Source organism: Jatropha curcas, chromosome 3 (assembly GCF_041381405.1).
Source record: "Jatropha curcas cultivar XTBG-Jc1 chromosome 3, XTBG_Jcur_1.0, whole genome shotgun sequence".
Classification (NCBI taxonomy): domain Eukaryota; kingdom Viridiplantae; phylum Streptophyta; class Magnoliopsida; order Malpighiales; family Euphorbiaceae; genus Jatropha; species Jatropha curcas.
Window position 1 is genome coordinate 21,649,169 of NC_143153.1, and position 20,300 is coordinate 21,669,468.

The window sequence follows — 20,300 nt, forward strand, 5'->3', positions numbered from 1 at the left end:
TCTGAAATAATAGCTGCTGCTCTTGCTCAAGATAGAGCCCAGAACAAAGTGCCACCTACTTTAAGTAATCAGCCTATAGTGGAGGGAAGAGAGGCTCCAGAACACACCTTGGGTAGTCAAGCATCAGCTGATAATGCTAGTCCGACTGAGAATGAGCTGATTAAGCAAATAGCAGAACTAAAGGACAAGGTGGAGAGGATGTCTGTTTCGAAAGAAAAAGATCCAGTCATCAACTTTCATGTGACAGAGTATGTCTTGAAGCCCACAAATTCTACTTCTTCGAAGCATACCCTGTTCGCGGAGAATGATGACCCGGGGTCCCATTTGTCGGAGTCCATCCATGTTGCTCAGATGAACCAATACGGCGAAGAGGATGTGTTGCGAGGATTTCCTCAGACATCGTACAAGAACTATAGGAAAAGATATGACGGCCTGGATCTGGGGATACGGAGGGCTGAATTGAATTTTGAAGAACTGCACAACAAAAACAAAAAGAAGAGCCGAGGGTTTGGTAACTACCGGTCTTCCAGCAGTAATCATAACAGAAATGTTGGTCATGCAGCTACAAACCAATTAGGGAGTAGCAATACAATTAGAGCTGTTAAGGAGAAAAAGAAAAGGGAATTCACTGATTTGGGCATGCCTTTAAGCGCAGTCATGAGATCCTGCATTGAGAATGGCATATTGTCAAAGTTGCCAATTAATCCATCTAAGCCTATTCAGGGTAGGTTCGTTGATCAAGACTGTGAATATCATCAGTGTAAAGGTCATTCTACTGATAATTGTCTCAAGCTCCGACATGATATCCAAGATTTGATAGATAGCGGGAAGATCACCAAGCCTCCTGAGCATAATAAGCCGGCGCCCGGAAACCATTAAAGTTAGCTGATGGGCGAATTGAACAAGCTCTTAATCTTTCTTTTTGTTTTTCTGAATATTGCTTTAAGAACAATTTGAATGAACTTCATTTACTATTTCAATCAATGGGAAGGAATTTTGATTACTTGTTTTCTTACTTCTCCTGATTGTTATGTTCATGGCATTGATTATACCACACGCATATTTGGCATAAATGCATTGCATCATTTTGCATTTAACCTAAGCACCGCCCAAAATCTCAAAAAATAATCGAAATCGGATCAGACTTTAAGCTTGAGCTCAAAAACGATTTCCAAGAACGTCTACAGTTATGCTGATATACCAGGGGATCAATAAGCCGATTACAGGACATGTCATCCCTACCGGTTCAAATATCAAGCCAGTAAAGTGAAAAAGGAGACGGGTTAAACTAGAAGTGGCAAAACAAGATGAAGGTTGTGGTTCAGAAAGAGCTAGATGCAAGTTTCTAGGAAGGTAATGCATTACCCTGAGTGGTCAGCGAACATAGTCCCTATGCTCAAGAAAGGGGGAGACTAACAACCTGTGTCGACTACAGCCTCGCCTAAAGATGACTTCCTTCTTCCACATATGGATGTCCTGAGTAACAGCGCTATAGGAATGGCATGTTATCAAAAAAAAAAAAAAAAATAATAATAATAGTAATGAAATGAATGAAAAATGATAAAAAAAAGGAGAATGATTGCTTATTTCTACAGTAAGCGGGTACATCCAAGGACTTTGAAAAATGTAGATTCAGTGCTGATCATACTGTTAGACCATGAATCCCAGAGTCACCCTAGAGGGAAATTCAGACCCAATTGGCATGGACCATTCAAAATCCAGAAGCTGTCGAATAAGGGTGCCGCTGAATTGGTCACTTTGGAAGGGAAGCCTGTCAATCGGATTGTCAGTCAGGATCAAATGAAGAGATTCAATGTCTGAAATGATGATTTCGATTAAAGAAAAAAAAAATAAAAGAAAAGAAAGAGCTAAGTTGAAAACCCGAAAGGGCGGCTTAGGCAAGAAATGAGCTCGCTAGGTTGAAAATCCGAAAGGGCGGCCTAGGCAAAAGTTAGAGCATAACGAAAATAATGAAAAAATAATAATAATAATAAAAATAAAGAGTTTTGAGATTAACGCATGGTGCTTAGTTTAAATGCGAAATCTATGCCATGCGTTTGTGACAAATTTGTGATTGGTTGCTCAATGCCATCGACTTGACTAGAAGGAGAATAGGCGAATGAGTAGTTAGAATGAATAACCATTGTGTTGAAATAATTTCTCTTCACTTCTGTATAATGTTGAAAGAAGTAAGAGCAATAAAGAGCTTGGTTCTCAAATTCTTCCTCCCTTTTGTTTCTGGGGCATGATCGTCGATTACAAGACATTCCTCTCTGCCTATGTGGTCAGCATTTGCTCATTTGTTTTTGAAGATGTTTAGCTGTTGGTCCTGCCCGGGTATTGGATTCTCTTAGACAGCGATCAGAAGGTCAAGTGCCATTTTCTCAGCGATTTCTTTGGAAAGATCAATAAAACCATGGATAAAACCTTAGTACTCATGTAGGTTCATGCATACATAAAGAAGTTGCATATGTTGTTTTTGTTTGATCTGTGCAGGTAATAAATAGTCATACCATTCTTGTTCTCCCCAAGTGTGAGCTTCTGTATTTATATCAAATAATTCATTTTTATGAGCATTTCTTTATTAACCCAAGGGCAGGAGGCCCAAATAACTAACGCAATAAATAATTTCGATAGAAAGGGTTTGTTGTTTGTTGTTGATTCATGTGTGCAGAAAGCAGAAATTAATAAAGACAGAATCATCGAGATCATTGATTAAAAAGGAAGGCGGATACATTAAATGAAAAGCTCATGGCTGAGTACAAAGTAGCAAATAACAATTTATTCTAGTGGGGACTATCAGCAGAGGCCAACCTTCACAAAGCATGACATCATTATGGGGTGTAAAACCAGTTAACATACGCGGGTGTCACAATGTCCTGCATCACTCCTTCACCTAGAAACCTAGCGTCTCGGTTTCGCCAACGGTTAGCCAAATTGGTCAGCAGATGCAACGTCATGAGACCACTCTTGAAGTTATGAATTCTGGGAACGCGCTGTATCATACCATAATGACGGCTGATCCTGTCTGGGAAATAGGCCATGGAACGGTCTAAACTGGCATACAACACATAGTTAAGGTTCATGCTTCCAGTCGTGACTAATCTGATCCTCCACCAAGGACAAGTCCATCGAATTGTTGGGTTATCCCCAAAGTCGAAATGTCCTCGAGTCCGAGATCGAAAGTTGGCAGGACCGTAGGTTGGAATTAAATGAGCTGGGACCGGAAGAAGTAGGCTTAACTTGTCTAAAGCCCAGGCTTGCAGCAACATTGGACAACCACGATGATGAACATTGAAGTTGGTGATGTGAAGGGCAATATCCCTGACCCAGCAATCGTTTCTCCCATGATCATCATGAATACGGTACGATGATACAGTTGCATGTCATGAACAACTGTCAGAAGACGGAAGTCTCCAACTCCGGGTTGACGGTTCTTCATGGCATACACATTTAACAGCAAGAAGCAATAGGCTTGAATCCAAGAAGGATCTAGATCCATGGACAGGACCCTACTCAGAAAAGGTTCTAAAGGAAGGCCTTGATCCGGGTCTATACCATTAGGAAGGTAAACTGGGCAAAGCGCCGCAATCTCGGCTAAATCACCTCTGGGTCCTGGGGGCAAAGCCGGGGTTTCATCTTGTTCAGGATGATGGTCCATCACAGCACACATTTCCTCGTAGGTCGGAGTTACTTCGGGACCTTCGAACCGGAAAACCATGGTGTTGGGATTGAAGTGTGTGACGAGCCAAGAAAGGAAACTGTGATCTGGCTTTAAGTCCTTGAAATACTTTAGCCAGGCAAGTTGGTTCATGGGGGGAATATGCCATAAGTCGTCAGGGATGGATTGGACGAAAGATGAAACTTGGTTTCTGAAAGCCATGGAAAAAGGATTATCTAAGAAACAGATTTGTTTTGAGTGCTGGAAGTGAAGAAGACATAAAAAGAAGTCTCCATTTATAGAAGTGTAAAGGGTTTCGTGAACGAAGCATCATCATTATTAGACCCGATATTTACTGTCAATGGTGGTTGGAAGAGCATTTATACATAGGTCGCTCTAGTAGTTGGACATTTAAACTTGCATTGATGAAAAGGACAGCTTGTACAATAAGGAGGTTGAGCTTTCATGACCGTATTAACCAAGTGGACCGCCTTATCAGGTAAGTACTACGATCCATTTATTGTTGCGGGTCGATTCTTATCTTATCTTGCTTTCGTACTTTTGTTTTTATTTTTATTTTATCTCATTTCCTTATTTACAATAAATTGATTCCTTGATTACTAATGAGGTGGACCACTCTTACGAATAAGTGGGACGCTGCTATTTTGTGTTTTTGTGTTTGTATTATGTCTTTGCAGGAATAAAGTTTCACAAAGTGTAAATAATAAACATGAAAATAAGGTTATAATAAAAGCAAAAATATTGTAAAAATGTAAATAATTTTATAAAATTAATAAAACTGTACATTAATCCTATAAACTACAAAAACGTTAAAAAAAAAAGTGGCTGAAGCACAGAAGCAGGGCTACCGACGCCTCTGGCTCGGACCAGCGACTGCCTGAGGGGGTGGAGACGGTGGTGCATCATCGGAAGAGGAGCCATCATCATCCTCCTCGGAGAAGTCCAACGGAATCCTCTCCATCTCTAGCCTCGTACGAAGCCGATCCACCTCCATCTAGAGTCGGGCCACAGCACCGGACTGGCGAGACTGGTGCCTCCGCAGCCTCCCAATCTCCAAATCCTGTAAAAACAGAAAGATGTAAGAAGGGTATGCAAACAAAAGGAGAAGAAAGTAATGTAGGCGAGATCCATACCCTCTCGTGGCGATTAGCATAGAGTCGGCTAACGTAAGACCGAGCAAAGCCGAATTGCTGGCACACCTCCATATATCTCTGAGCTGGCACTTGCAAGCACAAGAAAACATATCATTAAAGAATTATCCAGGTAAAGTATTTCTTTACTTAGTGAATTCAGTTTATTACTCACGTGTGTGGCATGCTCAGGATCCAACTGCGGTGGTGGAAGAGCCTGCCTGAGATCAGCTGGAATAATAATAGCCGATCTCCCCAAGCCCAAAGAGGGATGGGCCCATAAACCTTATCAGGCCCAAACAGGCCCGTTCAAGCCCATGCTGGCTCGCTTAAGCGATTTGACGTCGGTATGCGGTTCGTACACTTCGGCGATTTTGTCTACTCACCGCACAGGGGGCAGGAACATCAAATTGCCTAGATTACCCTCAGGTAAGTTTTCTTTTCAAACACTGCATCAGGAAAAGTATACCTGAAAATTTGAGCCAAAAAATAGTAATTTTTGCTAAAATTTAAAAAAAAAAAAAACTTTTGTCGAATTCAAAATTGCAATGGATAAAACAATAAAAATTTTCAAGGTCTACTTAAAAGATAATATTTTTGGTCTCGGGATGGATTCCAGACTGGGGGGCAAAAATAAAATCCTTTGCCCTGATGCAAAATTTCAATTTTCAAAGCTCATAATTATTAATGCATGGGAGCATGTGATGCTCCAATATCTAACAAAGATAAGGTCTGTTTGTACACAGAAATTGCTCTTTTCTTTTTGAAAATGTTTTCAGATCAAGCAGTGATGATGTATTGTGAAGCTGTTTGGATCATTTCTTTTCTCGATTCGTGATGATGTATTGCGAAGCGGATCGAGTCAATCCCTTTCCTGATTAATGATTGTAATATCCTCAACTTTGTAGTTCCTGCTATTCTAGCTTTTTCGATGAATTCGGTTATCCGAATGAAAGGAAAACTTAGAATAATGGGAAACACTATATATTGAGGATGTGAATATTAATTAAATAGTAATTAATGTGATTACAAATCAATTTGAAAGATTAAAGGAAATCAAAAATGAGTTAAAGAGGAATGACTTCTTGGTAAAGCACGATTTTACCCGAAAAGCCCGAAAAACGGTAAGTTCAGTATGACCTTTCTTAAGTGGGGTTTAGAATATTAAATACACTTGGTTGATACTTACTAAGACTAGAGTGAAGTGATTAAAAAGATTAGAGTGCCAAAGGATGAAGGGAAAACAAAAGGGAGGATTATAGTGCAATTTTCATTTAAAGGACATGGAAGGAATTTTTAATAATGTTTAGTATATATTATTATGAAGAGGTGGAGATAACCATGCCATTTTCCACCCATTTTTACAGCCCAATTCGTTCAAGAAGAGAGGAGGAGAGTTTTGAGTACAAATCAAGCAAAAAGGAGGTGAAAATCAAGGAATTTTCAAGTAATTCTTAAGAAAAGGTTAGTTATCTTCACTTCCTCCTCCTTTTCTATCGATTAATTTTTGAATTCCATGAACTTTGAAGTGAGGTGCTTGCTTGTTCATTCTGATTTGGTGAAGATGAAGTGATTAGACTTGAGTTTAAGGTGATTTAAGATGAGTGAAACTAGTTATGCATGAATTCAAAGTCTAATTTGCATAATTCACCAAGATGGATGATTTTGAGTTTGTATTTGATATGCCATGACCTAGGGATGCTGATATATCTTATATTATGATGTTATTTAAGTAATATAAGAGTTGAATTGCATGAATTTGTGCTGGAATTGAGTTGAGAATGCTTAAGCAAACATATCATTGCTGGACCTGTTACAGTTGGGCTGTCTGAACTTCAGCTTCTGTAATTGACCTGTTTGACTAAGCAAATGAACTTCAAAATTCATGAAATTTTATATGGAGATAGGATGAGATGTTGGGTAGGTCGTGTTAAAAGGGAAAGGCCATTGGATAAAAGGAAATGGAGTTATAATTAAATCAATGCAGGCTGCTCAGCATGAGAAAAACTGGAATTCAGATTCTATCATTATGTCATTTGAAAATGCAAATGAGCTTTAAAAATTATGAAATTTTACAGGGAAGTACTCTAAGATGTTCGGAACATGCTGTAAAAATTTCAGGGCAAATGAATATGAGGAAATTAAGATATAGCCAACGGAATGCAAGCTGCTCATATGCTGAAATTCTGCATTTCATAAACATTGAATGATTTTAGCATGCCATTGACTTCTATTGTTGTAATTGTTAGTAGTATGTTTCTAGGATGTGGTTAAGTTTTGGAAATGAAGTGTTTCATGCTTAAACTAAGGTCATATGACACTTGGACAAGCATAGTGAAAAGGAAAGAAAAAGCATGATACTACATTCTAATGCTTAATTTGCATTCCTATAGAAATGCATGTGTGTATATTGTGTAGTATGAAGTTAATATGAGTATTAATCTCATGCTACAGCTCCTAAGAGTAAGGGAGTTGAGGAGAGGGTGGTTGCTAGAGGAAAAAGGCTAGGGGAGCCTTCTAGCTCAGGTTAGTGTACTATGTCTTTCCTACTTTTATTTAAACAAAAGGATATTGATTTTGCAAAATATTTTCAATGGATTTACTTTATGAATCATAATTATAAAAAGTATTAATGATTTCATATGTTTTTAAAGAACAAAGCTTATTTTGAAAGCATACGACCTAATTACATATGTAAATGCATTTTATAATTCTTATACCTTGAAAGAGGAGGATGTTGGCCAATTGATTTCTGTAGTATGAGGGGTGGCCGTGACTGAATGATTTTAGTAGTGTTTGCGAAATGAAATGTTGCCCACAGTGAGTTTAATATTATTACATGAATGGAATGGTTTGAAAGTCTTACAGCTGATATAGACATGGTTATTGCCCCGAATATCACTTCATTTGTTGAAGTTGATATTACGATCGATTGAACATGGATATCATCACTAGATGATATATGATTGATATGAAATTCTCCCTCCATGTTGAGGTTGTAGATTGCTCCCTCTTCTGTTGAAATCATATCACAGATTGAGGTTGTAGATAGCAGGTCTAGATGTGCACATTAGACACTGATGGCCCTCGGAATTGATTCTTTAAAAGCTGTAAAGACTACATTATGAATTTATGATTTAAATGGTATTGTTTTGTTTTCTTATTTCCTTTAACATGGTGGGTTTATGACTTATGATTCATTATTTCATATAAAGAATTTGATTTCATAAATTTGTGTTTATTTTATAATAGTACACCACTAAGCAAAATGCTTAGCGATAGATGCTTTTGTGCTATCGCAGGAAAAGGCAAGGAAAAAGAACTAGGAGAAGATCGTTTTTGTTTGATGTAGATAGTATGCTACTGATGTAGCTATTGTATATTTGACTTCTTTTGGAATATGTATGATGTATTAAACATTAACAGAACATCTATGTATATTTGAGCAGATACATGTAAATTATGATTGTATGAATTTCTATTATGTATCTAAGGTTTGAAAAGGATTTCAGTATGTAATTAAACCATCCATGGGCTTATGGGTTATGGAACCATTTTATGTTTTTGCTAATATAATTGATGTTTAAGAAATTATATTGAGCTTAATGGAAGTTATGTTTCATATGTTTAGTAAATTATGAAAAAAAAAAAGAGACATTTCTTTATAACAGATGAAAGAACCAAAAGGAGTTTTACATTTAATAATTAAATCTACTTTTCTACAAGATATAAACGAATGAATCAACAGTATTAAGTCCCTTGTAGTATACTTAGTAAGCATTTATAAGACTTAAGTGCTTATTAAGTATATTACGGGCGACATGCCATGTCTTACAGTAAGGTAAGGTGTGACAATGATGATGTATTGCGAAGTTAATCAGGACAATTTCAATTCCACCAAACAGTGATGATGTATTGCGAAGCTGTTTGGATCATTTCTTTTCTCGATTCGTGATGATGTATTGCGAAGCGGATCGAGTCAATCCTCTTCTTGATTAGTGATGGTGTATTGCGAAGCTGATCAAGACAATTCCTATATGAAACCCTCTAAAGCCGATCAAACTGAGCTGAGGAGGTGGACGACAAAGCCGATCAAACAGTGCTTTGGAATCCTTAATCGAGTCAATGATGATGTATTTTGAAGTTGACTCAAATCCTGATTAGTGATGGTGTATTGCGAAGCTGATCAGGACAATTTCAGTGACCGAACAGTGATGGTGTATTACGAAGCTATTCGGGTTCTCTTCCCAGTCAATGATGGTGTATTGCGAAGTTGGCCAGGGCATTCAAATCTTTCAGGCCGATCAAACTGAGCCTCGGAGGTGTCTTCAAAGCCAATCAAACTGAGCTTTGGAGTTATTTACAGATCCGACTAGAGCCGAAGAAAGCCGATCAAACCGAGCTGAATAGGTGGCCAGATGATCAAATCAATCCAACATCTTTTGAACCGACCAAACCGAGCTTCGAGGATGATTACCAGATTGAAGGCGCGTCAATGGACCACTTTAACATTAATCGTTTATACAATTAATGATAAAGTGGGGGGACAAACTGTTGACGCGTGTCTTTTATACCCCGCCTGATCCAATGATGATACGAGGATGCAAAATGAATGGGTTAATGCCATCTAGAAGTCTTTTAATCCAAGGATAAATCAAACCAATTTTAAGTTTCTGGTTGGGTCAGTCGTGTCACCCAACTGTCAGTTGTGTCACCCAACTGCCAGTCGTGTCACCCCACTGTCAGTCGTGTCACCCAACTGCCAGTCGTGTCACCCCACTGCCAGTCGTGTCACCCAACTGTCAGTCGTGTCACCCCACTGCCAGTCGTGTCACCCAACTGCCAGTCGTGTCACCCCACTGTCAGTCGTGTCACCCAACTGCCAGTCGTGTCACCCCACTGCCAGTCGTGTCACCCAACTGTCAGTCGTGTCACCCCACTGCTAGTCGTGTCACCCCACTGTCAGTCGTGTCACCCCACTGCCAGTCGCGTCACCCCACTGCCAGTCGCGTCACGCGACTGCCAGTCGCGTCACCCCACTGCCAGTCGCGTCACCCCACTGTGAAAATGAGCTGCGTGACGCAGCTACAGTAGCGTGACGCAGCTATGTCCTGACCTACCCTATAAATACATCTCTTTCTAACAATTTTGAGAGAACAACAAAAACAACAAAAGAGGGAGAGTATAGAAAAAAAAAAGAAGAGGAACACGATTTTGAAACCCTAAAAAACACACTATAAAGAAACCACAATTAAAACCTTGGAAACAAAGCTTCTGGAAATCTTAACTATCATTTGTTAAGAGATTTGATCCATTTGCAAGCATCAATCTGAGGATTAGGTAATTTCCTTAACATTCTTTGTATTTTTTATATATTTTTGTGATTTTAGTAATCTAAGTTTCTTTAAATTATATTCTGTTCATATTTGGCCATTTTATATGTCTTTAAATCGTATTTAAGTAAGAAATATTGTAAATAAAACATTTAAAAATGAATTCTGGGCTAGGACAGTGCATCACGCAACTGTTCCTGGATGAACAGCTGCGTCACGCAACTGTTCATCCAAGAACAGTTGCGTCACGCAACTGTTCCTGGAAGAACAGTTGTGTCACGCGACTGTTCATCCAAGAACAGTTGCGTCACGCGACTGCACAGTTGCGTCACGCGACTGTGCACTATTCACTGTTACTATTCACTGCTCATGAAGAACAGTTGCATCACGCGACTGTTCATCCAAGAACAGTTGCGTCACGCGACTGTTCATCGATTTTTCCGGAAAAATAAAAAAAAATAATAATAAATTTTATAAAAAAAATAAAATCTAATTTCTTCAATAAATTTGAAAATGCCCAATTATGAACAGATCACAGTTTAATTAAACTTAGAATGCTAAAATGTAATTTTATGTGTTTATTTATATGAATTTTGCAATTTATGTTTAAATGAAAAATAAAATTAAGTTTGTTGATTTATTTATATTTAAGATTAATTTGCATGTTTATTAACAATTTGCATTTCTAGTGTTAAATAATAAATATGCATGATTTTGGGTTTATGGGTTGGATTCAAATCGGGTAGAATGTATTTTAGGTTCGGTTTGTGGCCCGCCTTGAACCATAAGGCAAGAGCGGGTCATTTATTTATTTGATTTAATATTTTCGGTTCGGTTTGTTGCCCGCCTTTAACCATAAGGCAAGAGCGGGTCTTTTTATTTATTTGGTTTGATTGCTTTGATATAATTGCTTTGATTTGAATAATTGCTACGTGATAATTAGATTTGATTGGGACGATTAATTAATTTTCCACATAGGAGCTCGGTTCGATTTAATCGGGTTGGGGTTTAATTAAATAAATTGGCTTTTCTAAAATAAAATAAAATTAGAAATTGTAGGTTAAAAGAGGCCGGTTTTTCCAGGCGTCGGCTTCCAACGGGCCGACGTACCCAATTCCCTTACCTAGAACCTCATTGGTTTGCCTGACCAGTTTTTCTAAATAATATGCCTTGAATAAAATTGGGTTAAATGAAGTCACTTTTATGAAATTGAAAACGGTCCCATTGCCGAAATAATGGATGGCGACTCAAGTGTTTTATAAGACCGATTTATCGGCATCGCATATCCAAGAAGATTTTTTATCACCTTCTTCCAAAACAAAATAATAATAAATAAAAAGATGTTTTCGAATCCTTCCGGAGTTTGGGATTTCGGCGAAAATAGGACCGATTTCAATCAAAGAATCAGTCCCGTCCCATAAATACTTTTGGGACAAGATTCAAGATGGGACTATGAAATTAATATAGGATTTTTACCGAGATGAAAAATCCAGGACAATTTTCAGGAACGGGTTGGGATTCCCATTGTCCTGTGCACGCCCCTATTGAACAACATCGGGGTCAAGTATAAAATGCTCTACACACAACACATGGCATAATGGGCTGGCCACGTTACCCATACTGGCCTACTTTAATTATCACATCGTCCATGTCATTGTGTTTGAACCACACACATATTTTCTCAATTTGCAAGGAGCTAACTTATTTTTGAATTGTATAATTATAAGTGCATGATACGTACCTGCAAATTATATTCATGGGCAAATTTATCATTAGGACAAGCTCAAATTAATAAATTGTATCACCAATAATGGTGATGGAGCCATAAATATTCTTCAATGAGGTTATTTATTTAATATAATTTTTTAGTGGGATCAATTGATTAAAAATTCTAAAATTTTTTATATAACATGTGGTTTTTAAATTTTTTTTCAGCAATGTAAACTTATATTATAAATATGTTTTTTCAACTGAACTCACCACCAATGCTATACCGCCTCCCTTACTAATAACTAATGTTTTTGAAACTTAATTTAACATCGAACCAATAAAAGGAACAGACAGATATTGAATTCAATCAATTCAATTCAATTAGATATTACTCTTATTTTTTTTAGTTCATATAATTATTTATAAAAAAATAAAAATTATAGTCATAAACAGTTTTCCAAAAAAAAAGGAATAATATAATTGTAATGTAGAATTAATTTTCAAATGATTTACCATTTTAATATTAATAATAAATATACTACAAATATTCTTTAATATAAATTAAAAAGAAATATACAAATATAAAAAATAAATCATAATGGTAACCTAATTTATTGGATTCCTAATTGAAATTCCTTATTAAATTAATATTTCTAATTGAGTTAATAGTAGCAATTATTATAACTATTACTGTATATAATAATAAATATATGTTAAACGAAAAAAAAATGTTTTTTTTTAATTTTTTTAATGTAACCTACATAGCTATATGTTGGATTATCAAAATAAAAAAAAAGAGTTTTTGATAGGACTACTTAGAATTTTTTGACTTTTTGATTCCTTTTTATTATTTTTTTTTTGTCTAATGAGTTAATATTTGTATTCTAAAAAAAAAGTTAATATTTTGATTTAATTTTCTTTTTTAAGTATATTTCTTAACAAAATAAGATTCTGATTTAGGTAGGAAACCAAAATAATCAACCAAATAAGATTATTTTTTTCTCTATTCTCTATAGTCTTGTAATCATCGTTTTAGTTTGGGGCTGCTGCTGTTTATCAACGGTGGCTCCTATCTTCTACTATTTCTTTGGCTTCATTTTCTTTTACTTGTAATCTTTTTTTGCTCTTAATCTTTTATTCACTTTAATAAACTTAAGTCTGTTTTTCTTATAATAGTCTATCTCTTTTTTTTTTTTTTTTTTTTTTTTTTGTTATTGTTACTTAGTGGCTATATTTAGAGTTTTTTGGTTCCTTCTTTGTGAGGGTTTATTACTAAATAAAAATATGATATTTGACTTTATTTGGTTGGAGATTTTAAATCTTGATTTGCAAGTATGGATCTTCAATGAATAGAGCCTAGTAGCGCAGCTCATCTATTGATGCATAGCGGTAGGAACTCAAATATGTTCGTCATATGTTGTAAATTATTCAAAAAACAATTGAAGTATAGAAGATCTAGAGAAGTTTTTTTTTTTTTTTTTGTCCAAATCAATTAATGGACTAGTTATTGCTATGAAGATTTATATCTTTTGTCAAGGTCAATTATAAGCAGAAAAAATCTAGTATTATATTTTTTTTTAATTTTAATGTCATTATTCAAAAGAATATGAATTCATTTTTTTCGTTAAAAAATTACCAGCGGATTAGAGCACGTGACTATGAACCATGGTGTCGGGGGTTCGAATCCCTCCTTCCCCACAAGCGGCCAAAAAGGGAAGGACCTTAGCTTTTGGAGGTAGGAAAATCATGATCAGGAACTAGTTTTGATATGTTGGGGGATATCATTATTGTTGAACCTAACGCTGTCACGCCCCAACTCTAATCACTAGAGGAATTGTCCGCTTTGGTGTAGTCCACGGACACCCTACACCTCAGTGTAGTCCCTGCATGCCCTACCCCGCACGGTTTTGTCCCGCAGGTGAAATAGGAAACTTCCCAAGAGGTCACCCATCCTGAGATTTCTGTTAAGCGAGCACACTTAACCCTGGAGTTTTTCCAACTCTCCAGCCATTACACCAAAAGGCGCCTCTAATGCTTAGTTTCCCCTTTTTTGATATATGATTCGATTCATTCCTGTGTCACACATTCCACTACCCTAGCTAGCCTGACATCCTAGAAGCTAGTCAGGAGCTTCGCTCTACCCGCCCTCTTAGGATCGCTTTGCCGGGTCGGGATGTCACAGGCCCGCCAGCTTCCGCGTGGTTTGTCCTCGAACCATACATCTACTGGAGGGGGTCAGGCTCTGATACCAAATGTCACGCCCCAACTCTAATCACTAGAGGAATTGACTGCTTTGGTGTAGTCCACGGACGCCCTACACCTCAGTGTAGTCCCCGCATGCCCTACCCCGCACGGTTTTGTCCCGCAGGTGAAATGGGAAACTTCCCAGGAGGTCACCCATCCTGAGATTTCTGTTAAGCGAGCACGCTTAACCCTGGAGTTCTTCCAACTCTCCAGCCATTACACCAAAAGGCGCCTCTAATGATTAGTTTCCCCCTTTTCGATATATGATTCGATTCATTCCTGTGTCTCGCATTCCACTACCCTAGCTAGCCTGCCATCCTAGAAGCTAGTCAGGAGCTTCGCTCTACCCGCCCTCTTAGGATCGCTTTGCCGGGTCGGAATGTCACAAATGCCTATATTGCATTTGCGGTAGAAGAGTAATTGAAAAAATATTGAATAAGACAGTACTTGAAGATTCACAACCTATTAATTTGGAAGTTTTTCTCAGATACAAGGAAATGTTCCAGTTCCAGATCCAAAGACCATAGTTCTCGAACGAGCAATCGAAACAAAAGTCATATGGAAGTTAGAGTTTGATTTCTTCCTAAAACAGTATTTATGTTTTCATTTAAGATGGAATGATTCTTTAAATAAAAAAAATAATCAATAATATCAAAGTATATTGTCTCCTGCTTAGACTGACAAATCCACAAGAAATGCTTATATCTTCTATTCAAAGACAAGAAATAAGTTTAAATATTCTAATGGATGTACGATGTACACTTTATTGCATTTCCCTCGGATTATAGCTCAATTGATCAGAGCACCGTTCTATCAAGGCGGAAGTTGCCGATTCGAGCCCGTCAGTCTCGATGGATCATAATCTAATAATCTAATAAAAAAATACATCAATGCATCTCTCCCTTTTCTGCGAAATGCAAAAAGGGCTATTAGCTACTAATAAAGTTTTATATGAGAATTTTTGTAATTCTTAATATTATTATTAACGAATTAAATTTTCAAAAAAAAAATCAAATATTTTTCATAATAATAATATTTTATTTATTTTTAAGCAATAATGTAGAAGGTAATTTATCATTATTATAGTTAATCATTATTTTTTTTTTTTTTTGGTCTAATCCAGTATTCTCCTCTGTATGCTTTCCTAGTTATTTATTTATTGATCAAATAAAATAAAATATTATATTAAATATTCCACTAAATATCACTTCCTTTCAAACATATTAAATCTAATAGAATACTGAAAAGAGAAAATAATATTTAATATGAATATTTACTGACGAAATATTATTAACTCAAATTGTAAAATTGTACCAAATCAAAATCAAATTTTACATAGCCAAAACAAAAATTTCTTGACAGCCAGTGGAAAACGGCAAGCCTTTTCCAACCCAAAAATAAAACCTTGTATGAAGAACAAGTGACTGAAGTTGTATCAGACATATCAACCATTTATCAACTGAATAGCCACTTAATTTATCAACCATTTTGCAAACCAAGGCCCAGTTTTTGTGCTTGTTTAATGTCGATTTCAAAGCAGAAGGCTATGGAACTCAATCAGTAAGTATAGTTTTAACAACCAAAGTACTAATCAACATAAAACAAAGCAGTGGTGTTTGGTAGACCTGAATTCATGAAGAATGATAGTTGAAAAGGATCACCTGACTGTCAAGCAATGAGTATGTATTCTTTACTACTGAGTTTTCATTAAGTATGCATAAACACTAGACACGAGACAACCGGAATTTCGGGTTCATTCAGCCCCTACTATGCTTGAAACGAGTTATTGGGATATTACCCTTATTGAGTTTATTTTCGAGCCTCATGAAGCTATGGAGATTTGTAGTATTCCTCTCAATTCGAGTTGGGATTCCGACCTCCTTACATGGCTAGCTACTAGACATGGCCTTTACTCTGTTAAAACTTCTTATCACATTGCTTTTCATTCAAAAATTTTGTGTGACATTGCTAGCTCATATGTGCTCCCGAATAACGCCTTTTGGAAGCTCCTTTGCGAACAGAATGTTTCGCCCAAAGTTAAAACACTTTATGTTTCGAGTGTGTAAAAATTTTCTCCCAACTAAAGTGGAATTGATTCGGCAAAAAGTTGATGTGGATTCTGTTTGTGATTGGTCTGGGGAGGAGGAAGAAAAGACACTTCATATCCTCGTTAACTGCCCAAAATCTCAACGAATTTGGCTTTTGTGCTCACTGAGACCAAGGCCATCTTCGAATGCAGGGTCAGTGTTGGAGTGAATCAAGTCAGTTTCTGCACATTTTCAGCCTGAGCAGATGGAAATTTCGTTTATGATATCCTGGTCCATTTGGAGGGGGAGGAACGTGCTACTGCACCAACAAAAGAAGCTCAATGAAGTGCAGGTGGTGGGACAAGCTCTCTATGGCCTGATTACCAGGACAACAGCAGGGCCAATTGGGTAGCAGCACAGTTGGCAAGAATGTTCGGTGGAAACCACCAGCAGAAGGTATTTTAAAGTGAATTGTGATGAAAGTGAATTGTGATGCTGCGCTTGGTGCTGATGGGAGAATTGGCTATGAAATGGTTATAAGAAACTCAAATGGTGACATAATGGCTAGTCGCTCTCACAAGTGTTCTCATGTGCCTTCGCTTGAAGAAGCCAAAATAGAGGCTGTCTCTTTTGCTGTCTCAAAGGCCTTAGAGCTGGGATGGATTCGAGTTATTGAGGTAGAATCACACTGTCAATCCTTGGTATTCAGCTTACGGATTTGAACAGTGTAAAGGTCAGATTTGGGGATTCGAATTCTAAACTGTTGCATGCTCTTGAATCAGCGCGACTCCATTTTAATTTCACATGTAGTTAGGGAGGATAATAAAGTAGCTCATTCATTAGCAAGATTAGCTCTTTCTCTTGAGAAGAGGCACCAAATCCACTTTTAATGGAAGACATTCTTGGTTTTCAGTAATGAACTAACTGTGGTTGAGTAGACAATAAAACCTTGTATGAAGAACCAGTGGCTGAAGTTGTATCAGACATTTCATCAAACACTTTCTAGTCATACTGAAGAGCCACTCATTTATCGACCATATTGCAAACCAACGCCCAGTTTTTGTGCTTCAATGTCGATTTTGAAGCAGAAGGTTATGCAACTCAATCACACTAAGTACAATTTTAACAACCAAAATATTAATCGAAATAAAACAGAGCAGTAGTGTTTGGTGGACCTGAACTCATGAAGAATGAAACTTGAAAAGGATCACTTGACTGTCAAGCAATGAGTATGTTTGCTTTATTACTGAGTTTTCTTTATGTATGCATAAATAATGAATTCTTCGACTAACACAAGAAGAATTGCAGAAGTCTGATACAAATATTGAATTGCAAAAAATACTGAATTCAACCATCATTTAAAGATTGAATGGAAGAAAATAGAACATGTTTTTGAGACAAATTGCAGTGGCATAACTAGAAATATGACAAAAACCTCTTGCAACAGTATAACAGTTGTTCTATCCTAAAATCTCACATCAAGTTTACACCTTGAGAATGTTTAGAGCAGCTTAGCAACTTTTGCACAAGAGGATCATCAGGCTTGTTCAAAACTAAATTCATTACCAACTCCATGGTAGTGGCATCCGCGGAGAACCCCTTGCCAACCATTTCATCAATAAGTTGGTTTGCCATGGACAAATCATTATGCCAGAGACATCCCTGGATAATCATGTTATAAGAGCAACTATTTGGCAAGCAACCATTCCCTTCCATTTTCCTGAACACCTTGAATGCTTCATCTAGTAATCCTTCTTTACAAAGTCCATTGATCATTATATTGTATGTGAAATCATCGGGCTGCAACCTTTCTATGGAAAGTCTAGAAAACAGTTCCTTTGCATCTTCAACTTTTCCAACTTTGAACATACCATTAATTAAGGTATTATAGACAATAAGATTGGGCTTCAATAAATTCTTTTGCATTTGATGAAATAGGGTCAACGCCATATCTAGACACCGATGCTTACAAAAGCCATCTATCAAACTCGAGTAAGTTACCACATTTGGAGAATGGCCACTAGCACACAAGGTTTTGAAAAACTTATATGCAGCCTGAGGGCTCTTCGCTTTACACAAGCCACCTATAAGAGAACCATAAGTGACATGATCAGGAATCAATCCTTTGCAAGACATTTCATAAAGAAGCCTCATCGCTTCATCTATCCTTTTTCTCTTACAGTAACAGTCAATCAACATACTGTAGGTAACAACATTAGGTGTATCACCCTTGCTTAGCATCGTGTCAAAAACTTCCCTAGCTTGATCCATTTGGTTGAGTAGACAATATCCGTGCATCAAAGAGCTGTAAGTCACAACATCAGGCTTTATTCCTCTTTGAATCATCCATTTGACTATGCCATGAGCTTTGGAAACCCTTCCTTCCTTACAAAGTCCATCAACCAATATGTTGAAGGTAATTAAATCTGGTGCGATGTTCGCTTCCGACATTTCATTGAGCTTCATAGAAGCCTCTTCCCATCTGCCTAAATTGCACAGACCATAGATTAAAGAGCTGTAAGTCACAACATCAGGCTTTATTCCTCTTTGAATCATCCATTTGACTATGCCATGAGCTTTGGAAACCCTTCCTTCCTTACAAAGTCCATCAACCAATATGTTGAAGGTAATTAAATCTGGTGCGATGTTCGCATCCAACATTTCATTGAGCTGCATAGAAGCTTCTTCCCATCGGCCTGAATTGCACAGACCATAGATTAAAGAGTTGTAGGTCACAATGCTCGGAGAGATGCCTTCACTCTTCATTTTCAAGCAGAGCTGCAAAGCTTCAGTCACCAATCTATCCTTACAAAGGCTGTCAATGATAGCATTATATGACACCACATTAGGTTCACAACCTTCCTCAAGCATTCTTCTCAGAATACCAAAGGCCACATTGGTTTTCCCAATTTTACACAGACCATTCACAATCACGTTATAGGTATAGACATCAGGTTGATAACCTTTTGCAACCATCTCATCAAATAATTCCACAGCTTCATCAAATCTATCCTCACTACAAAGCCCGTTAATCAAGGTATTAAGCGTTATAATGTCAGGCTGAAAGCCAAGTTTGAAGATTTTCCCAATAAGAGAGAACCCAAAATCCACGCGGTCCAGATGGCAAAAGCAATTAGTCAAAATACTAATAGAATAAAGATCGAGAGAAATTCTAGACAATTCCATCTGTTTGTAAAGAGAAATTACAGTCTCATAACGTTTCATTCGAACAAGTGCAGATAATAATTTATTAAATTCCACAATAGATGGTGAGGGATTACTATGAAGCATCAAATGGAAAGAAGCCAAAGCATCATCAATATTATCGAATGAATAAGATTTGCTTTTACCTCTGGCGTGTGTACTGGTAGAACTAACGCAATCAAAAAAACCCAATAGCCGATGAAGCCGAAAATTAGCAAGGCATCTGCTGGTAGTTAAGAGCATCTTGGATAATAATATTATGAAATTAAAGCGAAAGACCCAATCTTGGATAGAGTGTTTGGGACAAATTTGATAATGGCGAGAAGGGATTTGGTCTCATTTAGACACCCATTTAGAGAGAGGGATGAAGAAAATATGTCTAGCGGAAGAGAGAAGGTAAGAAATGGGCTGATATGAGTTTTAGAATTATCAGATCCAAGAAAGTATATCCAATTAAATATGGATCAAATATGTATATTTCATCAATAATTTTATTAATTATTATTATTTTTTAAAAATATTTTAGGTTTTTAAAAAATTGTATTGTTAAAAATTTAAAATAAAATTGTGCCAACTAAGACAAAAACGAACATATATATACATTTTCAACTTGAAAAATATATTTACATTTGTGTGATAATAAATATTTTGATAAAACTCTACTAGAAATAGCATTATCAAACTGTAAAGATATTATTATGGTTTATTACATAGTGCATGTATATGATAATGACAATATAATATTTAGAACATTATGTCTAAGTTAAATTATTATGTAGGAAGTTAACAAATATAAAGTATCATGCATAAACTTTTATTATAAAATGTTAAATTCTATTATATCACAACACAACTTCAAAATTATATTTATAAATATATAAATATAAATATATTTACACCGTGCCAGGCCATGTGCTCATATCAATCTAATTCATTTATGTATTTTTTTAACCTAAACCCAATATATGAT

The 20,300-nt window shown here is 36.6% G+C and overlaps 1 protein-coding gene and 1 long non-coding RNA gene across 2 annotated transcripts; one reads left to right on the forward strand and one right to left on the reverse strand.

Annotated features, from left to right (window-relative positions):
• The first annotated feature begins 6,166 nt into the window (after positions 1-6,166).
• LOC149497695 (uncharacterized) lies at positions 6,167-8,364 on the forward strand. The gene is made up of 3 exons (XR_016319878.1): positions 6,167-6,276; positions 7,267-7,338; positions 8,115-8,364. It is a non-coding gene; the product is annotated as an uncharacterized LOC149497695 (long non-coding RNA).
• Positions 8,365-17,465: 9,101 nt separating this feature from the next.
• LOC105629557 (uncharacterized) lies at positions 17,466-19,754 on the reverse strand. The gene has a single exon (XM_089719768.1). The coding sequence runs from the start codon at positions 19,571-19,573 to the stop codon at positions 17,600-17,602; it is 1,974 nt and encodes a 657-aa protein (XP_089575894.1). The 5' UTR covers positions 19,574-19,754; the 3' UTR covers positions 17,466-17,599.
• Positions 19,755-20,300: the final 546 nt, after the last annotated feature.